This window comes from Pleuronectes platessa, chromosome 1 (assembly GCF_947347685.1).
Source record: "Pleuronectes platessa chromosome 1, fPlePla1.1, whole genome shotgun sequence".
Classification (NCBI taxonomy): domain Eukaryota; kingdom Metazoa; phylum Chordata; class Actinopteri; order Pleuronectiformes; family Pleuronectidae; genus Pleuronectes; species Pleuronectes platessa.
The window spans coordinates 10,333,758-10,350,057 of NC_070626.1; the positions used below are offsets into that span (position 1 = coordinate 10,333,758).

A 16,300-nucleotide genomic window follows, 5' to 3' on the forward strand; every position below is an offset into this window, starting at 1 on the left:
GAAGCGCAGGAGCAGATTCTCGGTGCTAATTTGTAACTAACATTAACTCATGTCTCAGCTGCATGGGGAAAAAGGGGAAAAAAGAAACTAAGGCCCTTCTTTGGCCAGTGGATTCACAGCCTATTGTGAAGATATGATAATTATTGTTTGCTTGCCTTCCCTCCCCCGCTCACCATATTATTCAAGGGAGCTCAGCAAACCCCTGGGGACGTCTTGGAAATGAAGCGATTTTAAAGGGAGTAAGAAAGAAGCAGAATCCAGTGCACTGGTGTGTGAGAAGGGGACTGTTATTGAGACAAGTACCAGTTACACGCTGACCTTGTCCAGTATCAACACTGTTTCCTTTTCTTTTACACAAGTTTTAATGGACTTCCATTCAAATCACTGATAAACAGCACACATGAGAATAATGCCAACATTAATGCTCTTATGTCCCTGCAAAGTATTTCCTTCTACACTCTTAGATTTACTCCAATGAAACACACATTTTATTTTGTGTATGTCTGAAAGAACCGAGTGGTATGAATATTTATCAGTTTGATTTTCAATAGCTTAACAAGGAGATGTCGAAACCTTTTAAAAGAATATGGCTTCAATATCTTTTGAAATAAACTGATTCCTTCAAATAAATATTTGTGATTGATAGTTTAATTTTGAACAGCGACACAAAGAAATATATACTTCATACAAAATTATGGCTACTATCATATTAGAGATGGAACGTCTCTGGATTCCACTTCATGGCCCAGCAAAAAATAAAACCCCTAAACATTTAGTGAATTTTTCCCCCGACGTTGGCGGAAAAAACACATTTTCTAGAGCTCTGTACCAATAAGCATTTATTCTATGGACATTTTCCAGAAGCAGTTGGGTTTGTAAGCAAAAGTACAAAGAAAATGAATCGCTGCTATTGTAACTCATAAAAAAGTATAAAAGAGCAGAAATGCACTATGTGATATAGCAATCCACAGGTCGTTTAACAATGTTTTAATTAAAGCCTCACATATTAAAACTTTACAACAGGTGATATGAAAAATGTACAACATTTTCAGTTTTTTTTTCAGGGACTTCTGTACAGCTGGCAAAAATACCTCCGATGCCTCTTTAGTTGGCTTTGGCAGTGCAACAAACTGGCTCTGCTAGTTTTTTCTTTTTTAAACAATGACAGTATCAAGGAGCAGAGTAAAAATACATCAATCCCCAAACCATCTTCCTTGATCCAGAAATTTGTATTTACCATAAAATATCCCCTTTTTTACACAAAATAAAAACATAACTTAATTGTTAAACATCTGAAGTAAAAACAAATAGATTAAAGATGTTTTTTTTTTATGGGGGGGTGCCAGTTATACGCTTTGGGGCAAATCACCTGCAGGGTAGATTACTGGATAAAGGAGGTCTCGTCTCTCCCCACTCTACAAAACATGTACAGCAGATTACAGCTACAGTTTGATGATGTGATTACATAAATGATTTATGGCAGTCTCTGACTCAGTCTGTTCAGTCCTTCATATTTTCAGTTCCCCTTTTTCTTCACAACACTGTCTGTGTGTGCATCATTCGTCTGAATGTGTTCTAACACCACCGGGTCCCGACGCCTGACTATTTTGATGATTTCCTCTATGCTGTTGTTGCTCAGTTACGTCTGTAAGAGTTGATTGTTAAGAGAGGAAGGTTGGAGTGAAGAAAGTCTCATTATATACTGGCCAGTGTGGGGACAAAGACGTGATGTGTGGGTTCACTGGTTTCCACCTGTGAGTCACTAAGTCCAGGCGACAGCTGATAAAAATCCTTTTGTGTAAACGCATGCAAAATGTACTTTTGCTGCGATGAGCTGACGACTCTGGCCTCATAAATAAAGCTTTATTGTTAAATAAAACAGCGAAAGACGCACGTCTTCCAACATATTGTGTGCCTAGTCAGTTTAAATTGACAACTGAGAGACCTCACAAACAAACAAATAAACAATCGCTGGGCGCTCGCCCCAAACAAGCTTCTGTCACAGCTCAGCCTATTTTATAGACAAAACCCCAGCTAACATGTTTTACTTCCTGTACACGCATGTGCATATCCGTCTATAACAATGGACAAGTTCTTTGTATAACATTCTAAATCTTACACACTTCTTAAGTGCAACTTAGAAAAGCAACGTGGAATGATGCTTTTATTTTTATTCCTGTTCTTTGAGATAGGATTTCCATTTGGCTCAGTAAATGCTGACCTGGGACAGGACCTGAGCGTGGGCCTGGATTTGGGAGGGGTGTGGTTGCTGCTGTGGGGCGGGCTGGGGGCTGCCGAGCGACGCAGACCCTGCCACTGAATGTGGTGTGCCAGGGGAATGCTGGGGTGGGGAACACTGGGACTGGTGCTGTTGTTGCTGATGCTGCTGGAGATGTTGAATCTGCTGATGATGCATTTGATGCTGCAACTGCATCTGCTGCATCTGCATCTGCTGCTGCTGCTGCTGCTGCTGCTGCTGTTGTTGCTGCTGCTGTTGTTGTTGATGCTGCTGTTGTTGCTGCTGCTGCTGTTGCTGCTGCTGAATGTGGTGCTGCTGCAGCTGCTGCTGGAGGTGGTGTTGGAAATGCTGATGCTGCATCTGTTGCTGGATTTGCTGGTGATGCATCTGCTGCTGCTGCATCTGATGGTGCTGAAGGTGCTGCTGCATCTGCTGCTGCTGTTGCTGCTGCTGGATGTGCTGCATCGCATGCTGCTGCACCGGTTGCATGGGCGGGCTCATCTGAGCTGTGGACTGGGCACCTGCCACCATGCCCCCTCCGGCACCCATCTGGCCAAGCTGCTGCGGTGACATCCCGGAGGACATGTTTGGGTGGGAAACTGTTACGGAGGTCACAATCTGATTTCCCCCCAGTCTCATCTGCAGAGGCTTTGGGGCTATGGCCCTTGGAAGTGCTAGTTGGAGGGCCTGGGATACTGCTGACATGGAGGGGTGGTGGTTTAAGGGTGAAGGCATCACCAGGCCTGGAGACAGGCTGGTGGAGGCCAGGGTCTGCTGCACAGAGCGGATCGTCTGAGCCTCCGCTGACTCTGCTGCGGCCTGGATGAAGAAAGAAATATATTTAGACATAGACAATATTTACAAGGTCAACATTTTCACATCTGAAGAATGCAAATCCATATACAAGTACACTGGGCTTTTTGTAGACCTGAGGTTGCATCTGTCATTACAAAAGAACTTTCTACAAATGCATAAACAACAAACTCTTGAAATTTACAAATTTTTCAGGTGAAAAAAAGCAGCAGTTTCTCACCTTGGAAACCAGGCTAGCACGATACGCTGCGAGGGCCTTTAAATATTCTTTCTTGGCAGCTTCTGTTTTGCTTTTGTAAACCTGGAAATTACAAAAAGATACGTGTGAATAGACAAATACAGGTTCTTTCCTATTTACTAAGACAACATATACGCTACACACAGTATTTAGTTATATAGTTTGCATAAACATAAATACACAATTGTATTTTGTATCACTGTTCAACTGGTCTGAAGAACAAAAATGTATAATACCTGCTTCTGCTCCTCTCCCAGACCGTCCCACATGGACGCCACGATCTTGGAAACCTCTCCGAAGGTGGCGTTGGGATTCTGTCCCTTGATGGCGGCCTGCGTGTCTCTGAAGAACAGGGCATAGGCCGACACCGGCTTCTGAGGCTCATTGGGATCCTTCTTCTTCTTCTTCTTAGGAGTCTTGGGCTTCTTTACGGGATCTATGGGAGCCGGTCGTTTCTCACCAATGACCTGCAATAAAAGACCATTTTTAGATACGATTTCTTTTTTTTAATATTGGGTCATTACCATACAGATAAGTCCTCTTCCTCACCCTGTTGCCGTCATCCTGGTCATCTTCGTTTATGGAGCTGGAGGGCGACGGCGTGGCAGACTTGCTGGCCGGCGGAGACGGGGAGGTGTGGGTGATGTTGGGTCCCCCCATGTTTAGGCTCAACTGTGCGTTAAGTTGGGATTGGTTGATGGTGGTCAGCTGATTCCGTGATATCATGCCGTTGGTGCTGTTCATGTTGATGATGGACTTCATCACCATGGCTGGGTTTTGTGGGTACTGGCGGAGGTGGCCTGGCCCCATGTTCTGTGATACAAATGCAAAGAGAGAAACTAATCAAATAAGGAACATACACACAGTTAGGAACATACACACAGGTCTGATCAGCCTGTGGTGGTCTTGCCTTAGCAGAGGGTGTATGTGATTAAAAAGGCAGAAACACTGATGATGCAATGGTATACGACTGATGATGAGTCCCTTACATCTTCTAGTGGTCGCCAACATATACTGGTATATGCTTTCACACCGCTGCACAAAGATTCCTCTGTGCTCACTATGACAGCCTGCTGCCCTGTGTACCAAGATCATGGAGCTGTATCCCTTTACCAGGGAGGAAATCGGGTCAGTGGATTCGTTGGATTGTTATGTGGCAGATCACATGTCACAACGTCCTGGGTCTTAAATGTCTCTATTACAGGCCATGATAAATTATCTTGACACCCGAGGAGCCAGCTTTATAAGCCAGTAATAGATGGCTGCACAGCTCAGTTGATTCATTTCAAAACTCTATTGTATGGAAATCTGTGACAGTTTTGACTGGCCGCTCCCTGGAGGGGAGAAGTGGACTCACTTCTCCCTGCACTGTGGCACATAACTTCAAATTCCACTATACAGTCACCGTTCTGTATGTATACACCTACATGTCAGTTCAGTTTGAGGTGGCCACCAGCCTATATGCTTTGGTGTAATGCAACTTTAAAGTTAGAATTGTGAAAGAGGAACCTTTCATAAATCATGTTTGACCAGCTAAGAGTGGAAAGAAATACTTCTATATAATCAAATCCATAAATCAACCAGTTGAAGGTATGAAGCTTTAAGAGCTTTGGACGGGTCCCCTCCCCTCTACTGTCGAGGGTAAAATGTAATAACAATTTCTAAATCTCTTGCACTTTTATCCTGGTAAATAAACATTAAGTTCTCCAAAAGACTCTTAGAGAAGGTGTAGAAAATGTGTTTGCATTGATTGTGGCACGGATGAAATTACGAAGCCTGCCAGCTCCCCAGAGGGAAGACTGATCAGAGAGCCCACAGAGCTGACATGGAACAGAGGAAGGGGACGTGAACACAACAGAAAAGGTGATTTGTTCTCCCTGGATACATCCATCTGGTATTCAGCAGCACAAACTCAATCTCTCCCAACATCAACACATCATAAACCCACTCACCTGGCTTTATTGAAAGAACCTTATGAATGCCCGTCTTCCTAAACAATATTGGAACACTGTTTCAGACAGAAACATATTGGATCTACAATCCATTCTCTCTCATATGCCATGTCTACTGCTTATCATAAACACAATCTATGAAGTGAGAACAGATTCACATTTCATGTGCAAGGAAGATTCTGCGGAAAAAAGGTGAAATGGGAAATCGAAGACATATTGTGATTCTTCAAAAAAAAGAGAAAAGGATGCTTTCTGTTTTCTCACAAATAAAAGCTGCGATAAACAAGCCTGTGACCAAATGACACATATCTGCAACCAGCCACGTTCCAATTGCTATTGTCATCTTCATTACCGCGAACACGGTGGCTCGCAGTTTGCCCTCTGCTCGCTGTGAACATCAAAGACGCACACACTGAGCTCATTAGTCGTGGCCATCTGTATAATCACACTTCTGCCCAATCCCACAGATGCAGTTTCGACTTAGAGAAATGGCCCGTGCTGCCATTTTGTTTGGAATATGATGATTTCTGTTAAATGTTCTTTGGATGTAAAAAAAATAAATATGCACTGATGATCAGAGTCAATCTTAAAAAAACATCACATCAAATCCAACAGCAAGCTAAATGTTTTATTTCACCACTTATCACTGCAGTAACTGGAGTGGCACCACTTTTTTGCCCCTCATGTTACAGAATAGTCAGTGAAACGCCAGCATTAGCACGTCTGATTCGTATGACAAGATAATGGCTAAATTGTAAATAACAGCCTTGATTGTGAATATGAATCCGGCGCTAGGATGTTTATTTATGTCCCTCTGCCGTCTCATTTGCATTTTGATTGCAGCATTGTCAGCAGTCACAGCAGACATCCAAGCAGATATTTTGATAGTGATCGTAAATCTGCAAGTAAGTCCTTATCTTGAGTACACAGTGGCCAGATGTGCCCTCCCCAGTCAGGATTGTGTGTGTGTGTGTGTGTGTGTGTGTGTGTGTGTGTGTGTGTGTGTCTTTGTGTTCGCACGTCAAACACTAACAAGCTGAAAACTACTCTGCAATCAATAAAGGTCTCTTTTTGTGCAATATTCCCCATCGTGTTGCGTTTAATGTCAAAGCTGAAATAGCTGTCTTCAACAAAATGTTGTTAACCGCACAAGAAGTAAAAAAGAGGAAGAAATGTGCTTGTTTTGTGCTTTATTGTCGGCTCTACATGTCCACATGTAGTCACATAAAGCATTTTGAAAAGATGAGAAAAGACGACTAACAATGTGTGAAACCTTTTGCACTACAAAACGCAGACCAATGAACACAGCGGCTGGGCTCCGAATTCAGCATTATGCAGCCACCGAGTGATACAAATCTCAACACCGTTAGAAACCAGTCTGTTCTTTAAGATATTGGAAATCAGAATTTTTGGGGGGCGAATTTATGAACAGTGGCACTATGCACTAAGCTGTAACAGGCTGAAAAGAATGTTAACAAGTTCAATTTCCATTCAATCAATGCTCGGGCTCTTGGAAATGTTCCATGGCAGGAGAGGGGTAAAATCATCTATATGGTAATTATAAGGATGAATCCCCCAGTAACTTTCGCCAGCATGAAAGGTCAGTCCTATTAAAGATAGTTTATCAGCACTCTGCACATATTCCTTTACTCGGTTCTAAACGGGTACATCATTTTTTATTTTTTTCTCCCTCCATTTTCTGCAACCTGCTGAAGTCTGTGCTTAAGCCAAATGAGAAAAATGGAATTGTGAATGCCGGTAAAGGCTATAATAGCATGAAGATAAATTGTTTTTCTTTCCCCTGCCCCTGTCTCAGTCAAACACACTTCTCTCTCTTTCCCCCTCTGTGGCGTGCAAACTCAGTACATCTATCTCGCCAACCTCTAACCCCCCACTTATAAACAAATCTCTCTCCCGTTCTCCCCCACCCCTCAGAATGTGAGGCCACGAGGTTCCCTCCCCTCGGTCCACTGCAGCCGCTGACCCACACCTCTTTCAGCCATTTCTCCTGATGCATTACGGGTATTTAAAACTTGTCCAACATGACATCATTTCATTTTCGGAGCTGCCCGAGAAAAGTAAATTACAGAATCAATCATGCAGAAGGTCAAGCTGAGTCTTCATTACAAGCATTGCATGCCTGCATGAATATCTTTCATTTCTGACTGACCCAATATGTCACAATGGTTGTCAGTCCAGGGAGAAAAGAAGAAAGAAATGAAGCGAGAGGGAAAAAATCCACTCTCTTAAATTGATGTACAACTCATGTCAGTGCTTCTTGGCTTGGAAGGGAGATAAGAGGGAAGTGAAGAAAAAACATGCTTTCTGCAAGAGTGCTCACATTTTCCATTTGATTCAGGATATAGTGGTTTGTGACCAGTCAAAACCGAGGGCATTATACTCACTGGTAATCTCCACTATATCAAAGCATATCAAATCATGTGAACAACAAACTGCAAATGGCTTTTTCAGCCTCACTTTCATCTCCTTGCATGGTGCATGCCGCCCAAACGCTGTTCTGTGTTTGACATTAGCATATCTTTGCTGCTGTAAAGCTAATGACATGTGAAGCTGCCATGTTTGTAATGAAAAATATATAATGTGTCACCTCATTTCAGTAAACCTAATAAGACAGCAGGGCTCGTATCTCCTTAATATTGATTTCAACGTGTAATACAACTGGTTGACGACTGCAGGTTTCGAATCCAATCACGGAGGACACGGAGCTCACTGCATCCTTACATGTGTCGAGAAAAAAAAAACTAAAAAGTGGCGAAGGCACCAGGTGTTTTTTGAAATAGAAGCTAGAGACCCTCGCTGTGCAGCGCGGAGAAAATCGAGGCGAGATTGTGAATAAAGCATTACAGGCAGCTCTAACTCCAGTACTATTTGGCACTATTGAGACTCAATCACAGATCAGGAGGACACATGCTGGGAGACAAAAATGAGAGTCAGAAGCTTGTTAGGAGAGCAGATTAAATAAATAATGACTTCAGATTCAGGGCTTGCCAGGCCCGTTGCAGTTGAGAAAATGTACTTCTCTTTGTAGGAGCCCAGCATCTGTGGCCAATTTGCCAGACATACGCTGAACGTTATAGGGGGACAGGAATTAGCAGAACACTTGGCAGCGCAATGACATGGAAGAAGCTTTTGAAAACAGCCCAGGTATATTCACTGGTTGGGTTTCTCATTAAGTTCTGATAAGAGAAAGGAAATCAGGACAAGTGTTTGGGAAATATGAGCGTGGCTTGATGAAAAATGTAATTGCAATAGTGCACAGATTATTTGTTTGCCCCTGCAGCCATAACAAATAACACAGAATGTAATCATGTATATAAGGTTGTCATCCCTTTATCAGTGCGCTGACAAAATGACAAAACACCCCTCTTAGGGCCTCCGTAAATCATTGTCTCTGTCTATAGAATGTGCTGCAAAAAATGCACTGTTACTTATCTCATTTAAAAAGTTGCGTTCTCTTTTCAAGATAAACCTGCAGATGAATAGAATTTCTAGAGCCATTGTCGCAAGACTTTTGGGGATCAATCCCATTTACGGGAAAAATGAAGGGCCACCACGAGCCCTCCCGCGGTACAATGTGCGATGACTGATAACGAGTGAGTGGTGTGCCAACGACAATGCCACAAGGCAAGGAGCAGAAACCCATATTCTCTCCCTCAGTTTTTAATAGAGTCTCTGCACAATCAGAGACATGAGCCATGCAAATGGTGTTAAAGAGGAATAATGTTTGAGAATCAAATCTAATCCTCCAGCAAGTCGTGAGAAAAGTCGGGAATGTAATTGTGTCAAGGTTCTGTTTCTTCCAGATGTAGAAAGCTTAACTGACCATGAAATGAAAATTCTTTAGGCAAAAGCCTTGTGGGGCTCACTTACTGTATGCGGCAGAGATATTTTAAAAGCTGCAATTATTTTACATGCCAGGAGCACGGGAGCAGGAAAAAGAGCTGTAAAATGTTATAGCCTGTTCCCATATGGAATGTAAATAAATATCTCTAATATCAGGGTGATTCAACAAATGTGTTACAGAAAAGGGAGGTAAATGAATAAATGTGTGAACTCCTTTATTCACACAGTTATAATGATCACCTCTTATGAGCTTCGTGGTTCACCAAGCAAATTCAACATCACTATCATCATCTCTCCGCTCATACCTTTGTCCTCTTCGTTTCTTTTCTCCTAAATGAATCTTCTGTTTTTCTAATAGCTCTGTAAGACAACTAGTCAGCCAGTGACATTTCCATTTTTCCTCTTCAATGCCTCCATGATTGTGGCATTTGAAAATGCCTTTCCAACCCAGAGACAACAATCTCACAATCTATGGCACATAACAGTATCAACATAAAGAGAGTGATTACTTTGTCTACTGCTCCGTGTTTGACTATCTGTCTATCAAGCCAGCAGCGCAAATTTCCTGTCCATTCTAAAGTGTATTTTTTGGCAAATCAAACTGTTCCTGATGCGTTTGGACCTCTCGTACACACCCCAACAGTGTTTTAAGGCATGGAAACCTCTTTCAATGTATACATTTGCTTTGTGTTTCTATAGCACTTTGGGCCATGCACCAGAAAGGTCTTAGAAACAGATATCAAATAAATACAGGCAAAGATATAAGTAAAACATTTATGAGCTACCCATCGTTGTAGTGGACTTCATTGCTACCTACTGGTATGTTTGTCGAAAGATACAAATACATACAAAATACAGGGCGAATCCAGAGGCCTCATGAGACATTGGAAAGAACCATGCATCAGCATCTACAGCATCGAAAAAAAAGGACTTCCTCGGACATCATGAATTAAATATGAGCATGTGAAATGGTGGCACTTTTGGGGGTCCCATTTTCACTGTCCTTCTGCGGCCGAATGTGCTCCAACACCTGTGATCTATTCACATCTGCTCGACTTACAGAGGAAGATCAGCCACGCTATATGTGCTTTTTGCTTAAAAAAAAAATACTCACAGTAAGTAACATGATATCATGACATTTACTCAATGTGATCATATACCTTCTGTGAAGTAAACAAGGCCAGATGCTGTGCCAGATGCACTGACAACAGGAGGCATACACAAACTGTGAAGGGGACATCATGGTTCAGCAAAAAGGCTAATTTAAGGACTTAATGCTTCTGGCATCAGGGGTCTCTAGTAGTATATACTTATGTATCATATCTTTGAGTTTGGTTCCCACATCTGGAGCTGCAGCTAAGAGCAGGACCCATGCTGGTGCTGTGCAAGTGCAGGATTTTGTGTGTTGACAAATGAGGATTTCTCTAGTCGCAGGGAATAGATAGACTTCTTGATTTATTAGTTGTATAAATGCATGGGACTGCTCACCACAGGTTGCTCGGCATTGACAGACATGCCTTCCTGGTCCATCATGTTGCGTGAGATGGTAATGGAGGGCAGGTCCAGGCTCTGAGGAGGGAACTGGGGGATTAATGGACCCCTGTGTGGACCCGGGGGCTCCGGCATCCCTGGGAAAGGTGAGTCCACATCCGATAGACCCAGACTAGACTCGGTCTCTGGTGGAGGTGTAATGGGAGGAATTTCAAACTCCTCGTCACCCAAACTGGGCGTATGGAAAGTCTGAAAAGAAGGAAGGAAAAGGAAAGTCATGAAATCCACAAACACAGTGCATTCACTGAGGTGGGCCTTATGCAACATGCCGGAAGGAAACCTGTGGGGATTAAATCAGGCAACTTTGTTTAAGAGAGGGAATGTTTCAGTGGAGTGGTAATACACTGTGTTGAAGTGCACTAAGATGTAACATTTACCAAACCTATTAAAGTACACTTTGGGTAAAAAGAAGAGAAAAAAGGCAAGTGCGAAAGAGGACGTCAAAAGCAAAAATATCAAGCAGCAATCACAGGAGAGGGAGGATACATGATAAAAGCCCTTAATCTTTGGGATGGAAGATGTTTGGTTGAAGTGCAGTGAAAATACACGTCACAGGGAGATGGGTTTAAAGAACATTTTCAAAGATTATTACGCTTGGCCAGAAGTGTTTCTTTTTGTTCCCCTTGCTTGCACCCTTAAATCTGCTCATCAAACAGCCTAATCCTTCTGCCTTTCGAATTAAAGCTTTTGGTCACACTTAATTTGCTTATGTGCCTTCTTGGAGATGGGACTGTTCACCTACTTGGGTCTTGTCATCAGTACATTGCATGAAGCCAGACTCTGGAAAGTCAATACATTCATATCTTCACAATGACCACACAAATGTGTCCACGTAAAATGCAGTCCAAAACAGGGCCAAGCAGCGGGGGCGCCGGGCTCGGCTGCTGCTGCTTAGTCACTGAAAACCTCTTCAAAGCACATAGGTCTCTTACTAAATGTGATATGGTTTGAACTGCTAGCACAGCTTGGCATTCTGCTTGAAAGCATAGTGGTATAGTGCTAAAAAAAAATCATACTAAACACCCAGCGCTGTTGAAAATCCTGTTAGAAGCAGAGACAGAACGCAGCTTTGCTTCGGGACTGTTTCAGGTTGATGTCAAACAATGCTTCCTTGTCTTCATATCACTTTTACAGCAGTGTTTAAGTCTTGCTTCTGGCGACCTCATCAGCAGTTTCTCACTCTTAACAAAATTTGACAACATTACAGCACATGCAAAGCAGCATAGTCTGGCTTGTCACGTCGAAAATCAAACTCCTTCCCCAGCAGAGGTGAGGTTCTTCAAGTCTCAAAGGAAACTACACTCAACAACAGAGCTAACCCGGCCTGTCTCCTTCAGCTCTCTCTCTGTCTCCGCTAGTGGATTGAATAACAGAAGGGAGACAACGGAGGGAATATGCCAACACAGCCCTTGATTAGGGAGTATTAATGTTCTTCTTGCTTGCTTTAGCACACAGACACTTGAAACTAATTCATTGCCTAGTCAGGGCAGCTGTCTTGACAAGGGCTGATGAATTCCTGTGGCAGAGGCAGCTAATAGAGTTTTCATTCCTCCCTCTTCCTTCTCTCTTCCGGCTGCCTACCACTGTCTCACTTTTCAGTGCTTGTTTCGCAGCTAGAGAATCAGTTCTCCTTTCAGAAGGAGCTACGGTCATATTCATCACCCCTGGCCTCTGGCTCGAACAGTGCAGAATAAATCACGAGAACTCTCAGTAGGAACTATGTGCTCCAAGTCCTCTGTTGTCAAATTGTGCGACTCAAAAGCCTCTGGAACTTAGCTGACAATGATGCCTAAACAACAGCACGTGAATAAAAACCAAAGATTCTAATGTTAAGTTAACTAAATCAATCTGTCATTGATGTAGACATCAGGTAGCACATGAAAAGGATGCGGGCTCGTCCATCATCTCGATCTTCATTCATCTTTTTTTAAACTTCTCCTGTGGAGCAGGGTCAATCCCCACACCAGCCTTTAGCTCTACCATTCACTCTCCAAAAGTACCAGCCATGTCTCAGTCTCCTCTTGTTTAGTGCAGTCAGACAAACAGCAATTTGCCACATTTCCCACATGAGCCTATGCAGGGGTGCTTTCGAAGAGAAAAATATCACCACTATTTGCTGAAGTAGGTTTCCTGTAGTGTCGCACTGTCTAAGGTAAATCAGGTCAGAACCACTGTATATAGGTCACTGGATCCTATAGGCTGGTCAACCATGGCCTGTATTATAGAGCCAACCCAGAGATTTGAGACAAACGTCAAAGAGCAAGAAGGTTGGATGAGGTAAGCTCCACTTTTGTAGGAGAGAATCAGAAGCATTAGTGTGACCTTTAAGTGAAACACAGACATGTACTTGGAGAGGAGGAATGCTGGTTTAGGGGCCGATAAACAGTAGGCTACTGAAAGAGGAGGATAGAGGAAGAAAAACATCAAATCATCCAATCACTATCGCTTGTATGCTTTGCCTCTCTTTGTTAAAAACGATTCAAATTAACAATCTGCACCAGGGGCGCTGATAAAGGAGACATGGCGTTTGTGTCTCATTTGGGGGCACAGCATATGTCAGCAGTCAGCGAAGAAAAGGGCCTCTCCCCGGGGAAGAGGTGCCAGATTTTACTGGAACCCACAGAGTGTTACATTGTTGCACACTGTCTGGTGTCATTTCACATAAAGCCAGTCTAATTCTGCACCAGGAGCAGCTTAGGGGGCTCTGATCGGAGATTAAGAGATGCACAATCCACTTTCTTTGCATCAGCAGCCTGATTATCCATTTAAATTGTTCTGAAAAGCTCAGCAGAGCCAAGTGCCAAGCCAGATGCTGGATTGGGATGTGCAGGCATGTACAGAGAGAGAAAGAAAGCGAGTAGTATGTATGGGTATTTCCATTGGCAGCCACAGGGTTCAGTGGTATGAGGGCAAAGCAGAGGTGTAGCTGAGGTGAGACGTACTCATCATGAGTGGTCTGACCAGGTGTGTCCTCACTGCCTATAGGGGGTGGAATTAATCATGTCTTCAAAACGTGAAGTTACCAGTTAAAAACTGTCTCAGACTATAAATTGTCAGTTGCATGAAAATATTATTCTTTATAAGACTAGGATAAGGCTAATGCTAACATGGTGGCATGTAGCAGGTACATTTTGCAGGCTTAATATCCAGATGACTTGGCGACAGCTACAGCCTATCCAAGTGCAAGTTACATATGTTTACTACCAATTTCATGACATTCCATCCAATAGCCTATCCAAATCCATAAATATGAATCTTAATTCCAAATGCAAGAAGACCCATTCCTAGTAAGGATACAAATGATCCAGAAAAGCACAACTTTTGTGCAAAAGGTCTTAACCAGGTCTTATGGTAAACAGTACAAGTTGACTTATATAGAGTATGTAAACATTGTTGTAACTCTGTATACATGACACCTTCAAACAATGTTGACAATAATAAAAAAAAACACAAGGGGATATGTAAATCCCCCCCCCCCCCCGAAATTCTATCCCTTTCCTGCCATGATTCAATATGAGGACAAAGAGCATGAAAAGGCTTTTCAGGCAAGGTTCCCAGTCCTTCAATAAATGTAGTAATGCAATTCACAGATGCAATGACCAAGACTTGTTAAAGGCAGCAGTATGCAATTACTGCATATAATAGGCCTCAGAATCAATCGAGACAGGATTGAGGATCCAGTTTCAAATATCTAGACAGGCAGAGTGCAGCTTCTCAAATGACAACATCAACCATGGCACCCCTAATCAACATTATTTCAAATTTGGATCATTTGTAGTCCATTTCTACATATTTATAGTTCATTACACATCTCTAATTTGATTGGGAAAGTAAAGTGATACATCTGAGTGGAACACTATCTCACCATACAGTATCCTTTTCCCTGAGGAAAGCAGTCAAGCTTTCCCTGCTAGGATGTATGCTTTACCAGGCACTCCAAGGTCATCTTATCTCATCCTCTAAGTGCATAAGGTAAATGATACACCGGCCATCTAAACAGCAAATACAGGTCTGCTGTGTGGATGTGGAAGCATTCTACCTTGAGCAAAAGCACATTTTAAATGAATAATACTGTTCTGAGGGATATGAAAGTAAGCTTATATTACTTTGTAATTTGTATGGTTATAAGGCATTAAATGATGGCAAAAATAGTGAACATCAATCTACTTTTTCAAAGCCCCGAAGACAACCAAGCTAAAATAAATATTTCTATAAAAGACAACAAAGTGTAAGTGAAACTATGCAAGATTTGAGGAAAACAAATACCAATCCTTCATCTACCAAAAGAGGAGTTTAATTTATAAGCAATAAAACACACCCTTGGTCAATATAACATTCTGCTGATCAGGCTACATCCACGCTGACGTCTAGTCTATGCTTGCCATTCCTGTCCTAGCGAGCAGGGCTTCGGGGCAGAAATTATGTAATTTCCGCAGGCACGTAGCGTCGTTTTAGCTGGTCCTGCCACTCCCAACTTTTCGACTTGGCGCATGCTGCACGTGAAGTGCAACATAATGGATTGAGCTGGAGGCAAGAGTCTGTGAACAAGTTTTTCTCTACAGACATCTACATACACCTTATTAATGTAATCACAAAAGGCAGAGATAAATAAAAGGAAACAGAATGGTCATTAATGGTAAATAATGAATCCTCACTACTGTCATTAATGAGGGTGCATAGAGATTCTCTGATGGCTCCTGGAGGATTACAGAAACTGTTGGTAAAGACGAGTCTTTCTGCAGGAAACCAAAAAGCTTGAACAAGCCCGAAGTGGTGATCCTGGAGGAGGAAAGCTATTCTGTTTGTGTTTTCTCCTCTTCTTGCCTTTTTCCAGTGCCTCGGGCGCAAGTATAAAAGGGAAAGGCGTTGTGTTAGTGTCACAGTTGGTGCGCACGGACCAATCCATCAAGTATAACTGCAGCTTAATACTTTTTCGTTTTACTTTTTGCCACAACGATGCTGGGTATCCATGTTACTCCAAAGTTTCCAAACACCTGATACTTTTGGAAACGCTGCTGGTACCATTTTAGTTCATCGTATGTACAGGAGGAATATGCCATTGCATATCCTCTTTCATGTTGAACAACAGGTGATTTAAAAAAAGAAAAGGCAGCAGAGCTGTTGACTGTTGTTCTTGTTCATACCGGTCAAACTCTACCTGGTTGGATGTAGAACACTAAGAAACGGAAACACTGTAATAGGACGAACATGGAGGTTAAAATATTGTTGTGGTCAAACAGGTAAACCTGAAACTCTTATGTGACAGGGCAAATGCTGGTAAGCATTGTAGCTTGGCTAACAATTGTACCATGTGGGCTCAAACTCAGTGCACTAATCCAATTAAGTCTCAAAACTAATGATATTTTTTGACACACAAAATAAGACTGGGGTGTATCAATACAAAACATAAGAGTGTATCATCATAAACAGCACACAGTGCTTCTAACCCACTGGTTGTATTTGAAAACAATAGCTACCCAAATGTGGTGGCGTAAATTTAACCTTGCTGTCAAACCTAGCTTTTCATCATGGAGCCCTCATAAAGAAGACTTCCTTTCCCTTTGTACCCTCAGCCCAATGTAGTCACATGAAGTAGATCAATATAGCATTGCAGTGGAGATGATGTGAAACTTCACAACTCAA

At 42.4% G+C, this 16,300-nt stretch overlaps 1 protein-coding gene across 1 annotated transcript in view; it reads right to left on the bottom strand.

Annotated features, from left to right (window-relative positions):
- Positions 1 to 630: 630 nt before the first annotated feature.
- tox3 (TOX high mobility group box family member 3) overlaps positions 631 to 16,300 on the bottom strand; it is a 40,460-nt gene continuing 24,790 nt past the window's right edge. Inside the window, exons 3-7 of the mRNA XM_053427501.1 lie at positions 10,595 to 10,846; positions 3,840 to 4,103; positions 3,527 to 3,757; positions 3,273 to 3,353; positions 631 to 3,058 (exon numbers count right to left, since the gene is read on the bottom strand). Coding sequence (XP_053283476.1) covers positions 2,207 to 3,058; positions 3,273 to 3,353; positions 3,527 to 3,757; positions 3,840 to 4,103; positions 10,595 to 10,846 — 1,680 coding nt within the window. The 3' untranslated portion in view covers positions 631 to 2,206. The remainder of the gene's footprint in view (positions 3,059 to 3,272; positions 3,354 to 3,526; positions 3,758 to 3,839; positions 4,104 to 10,594; positions 10,847 to 16,300) is intronic.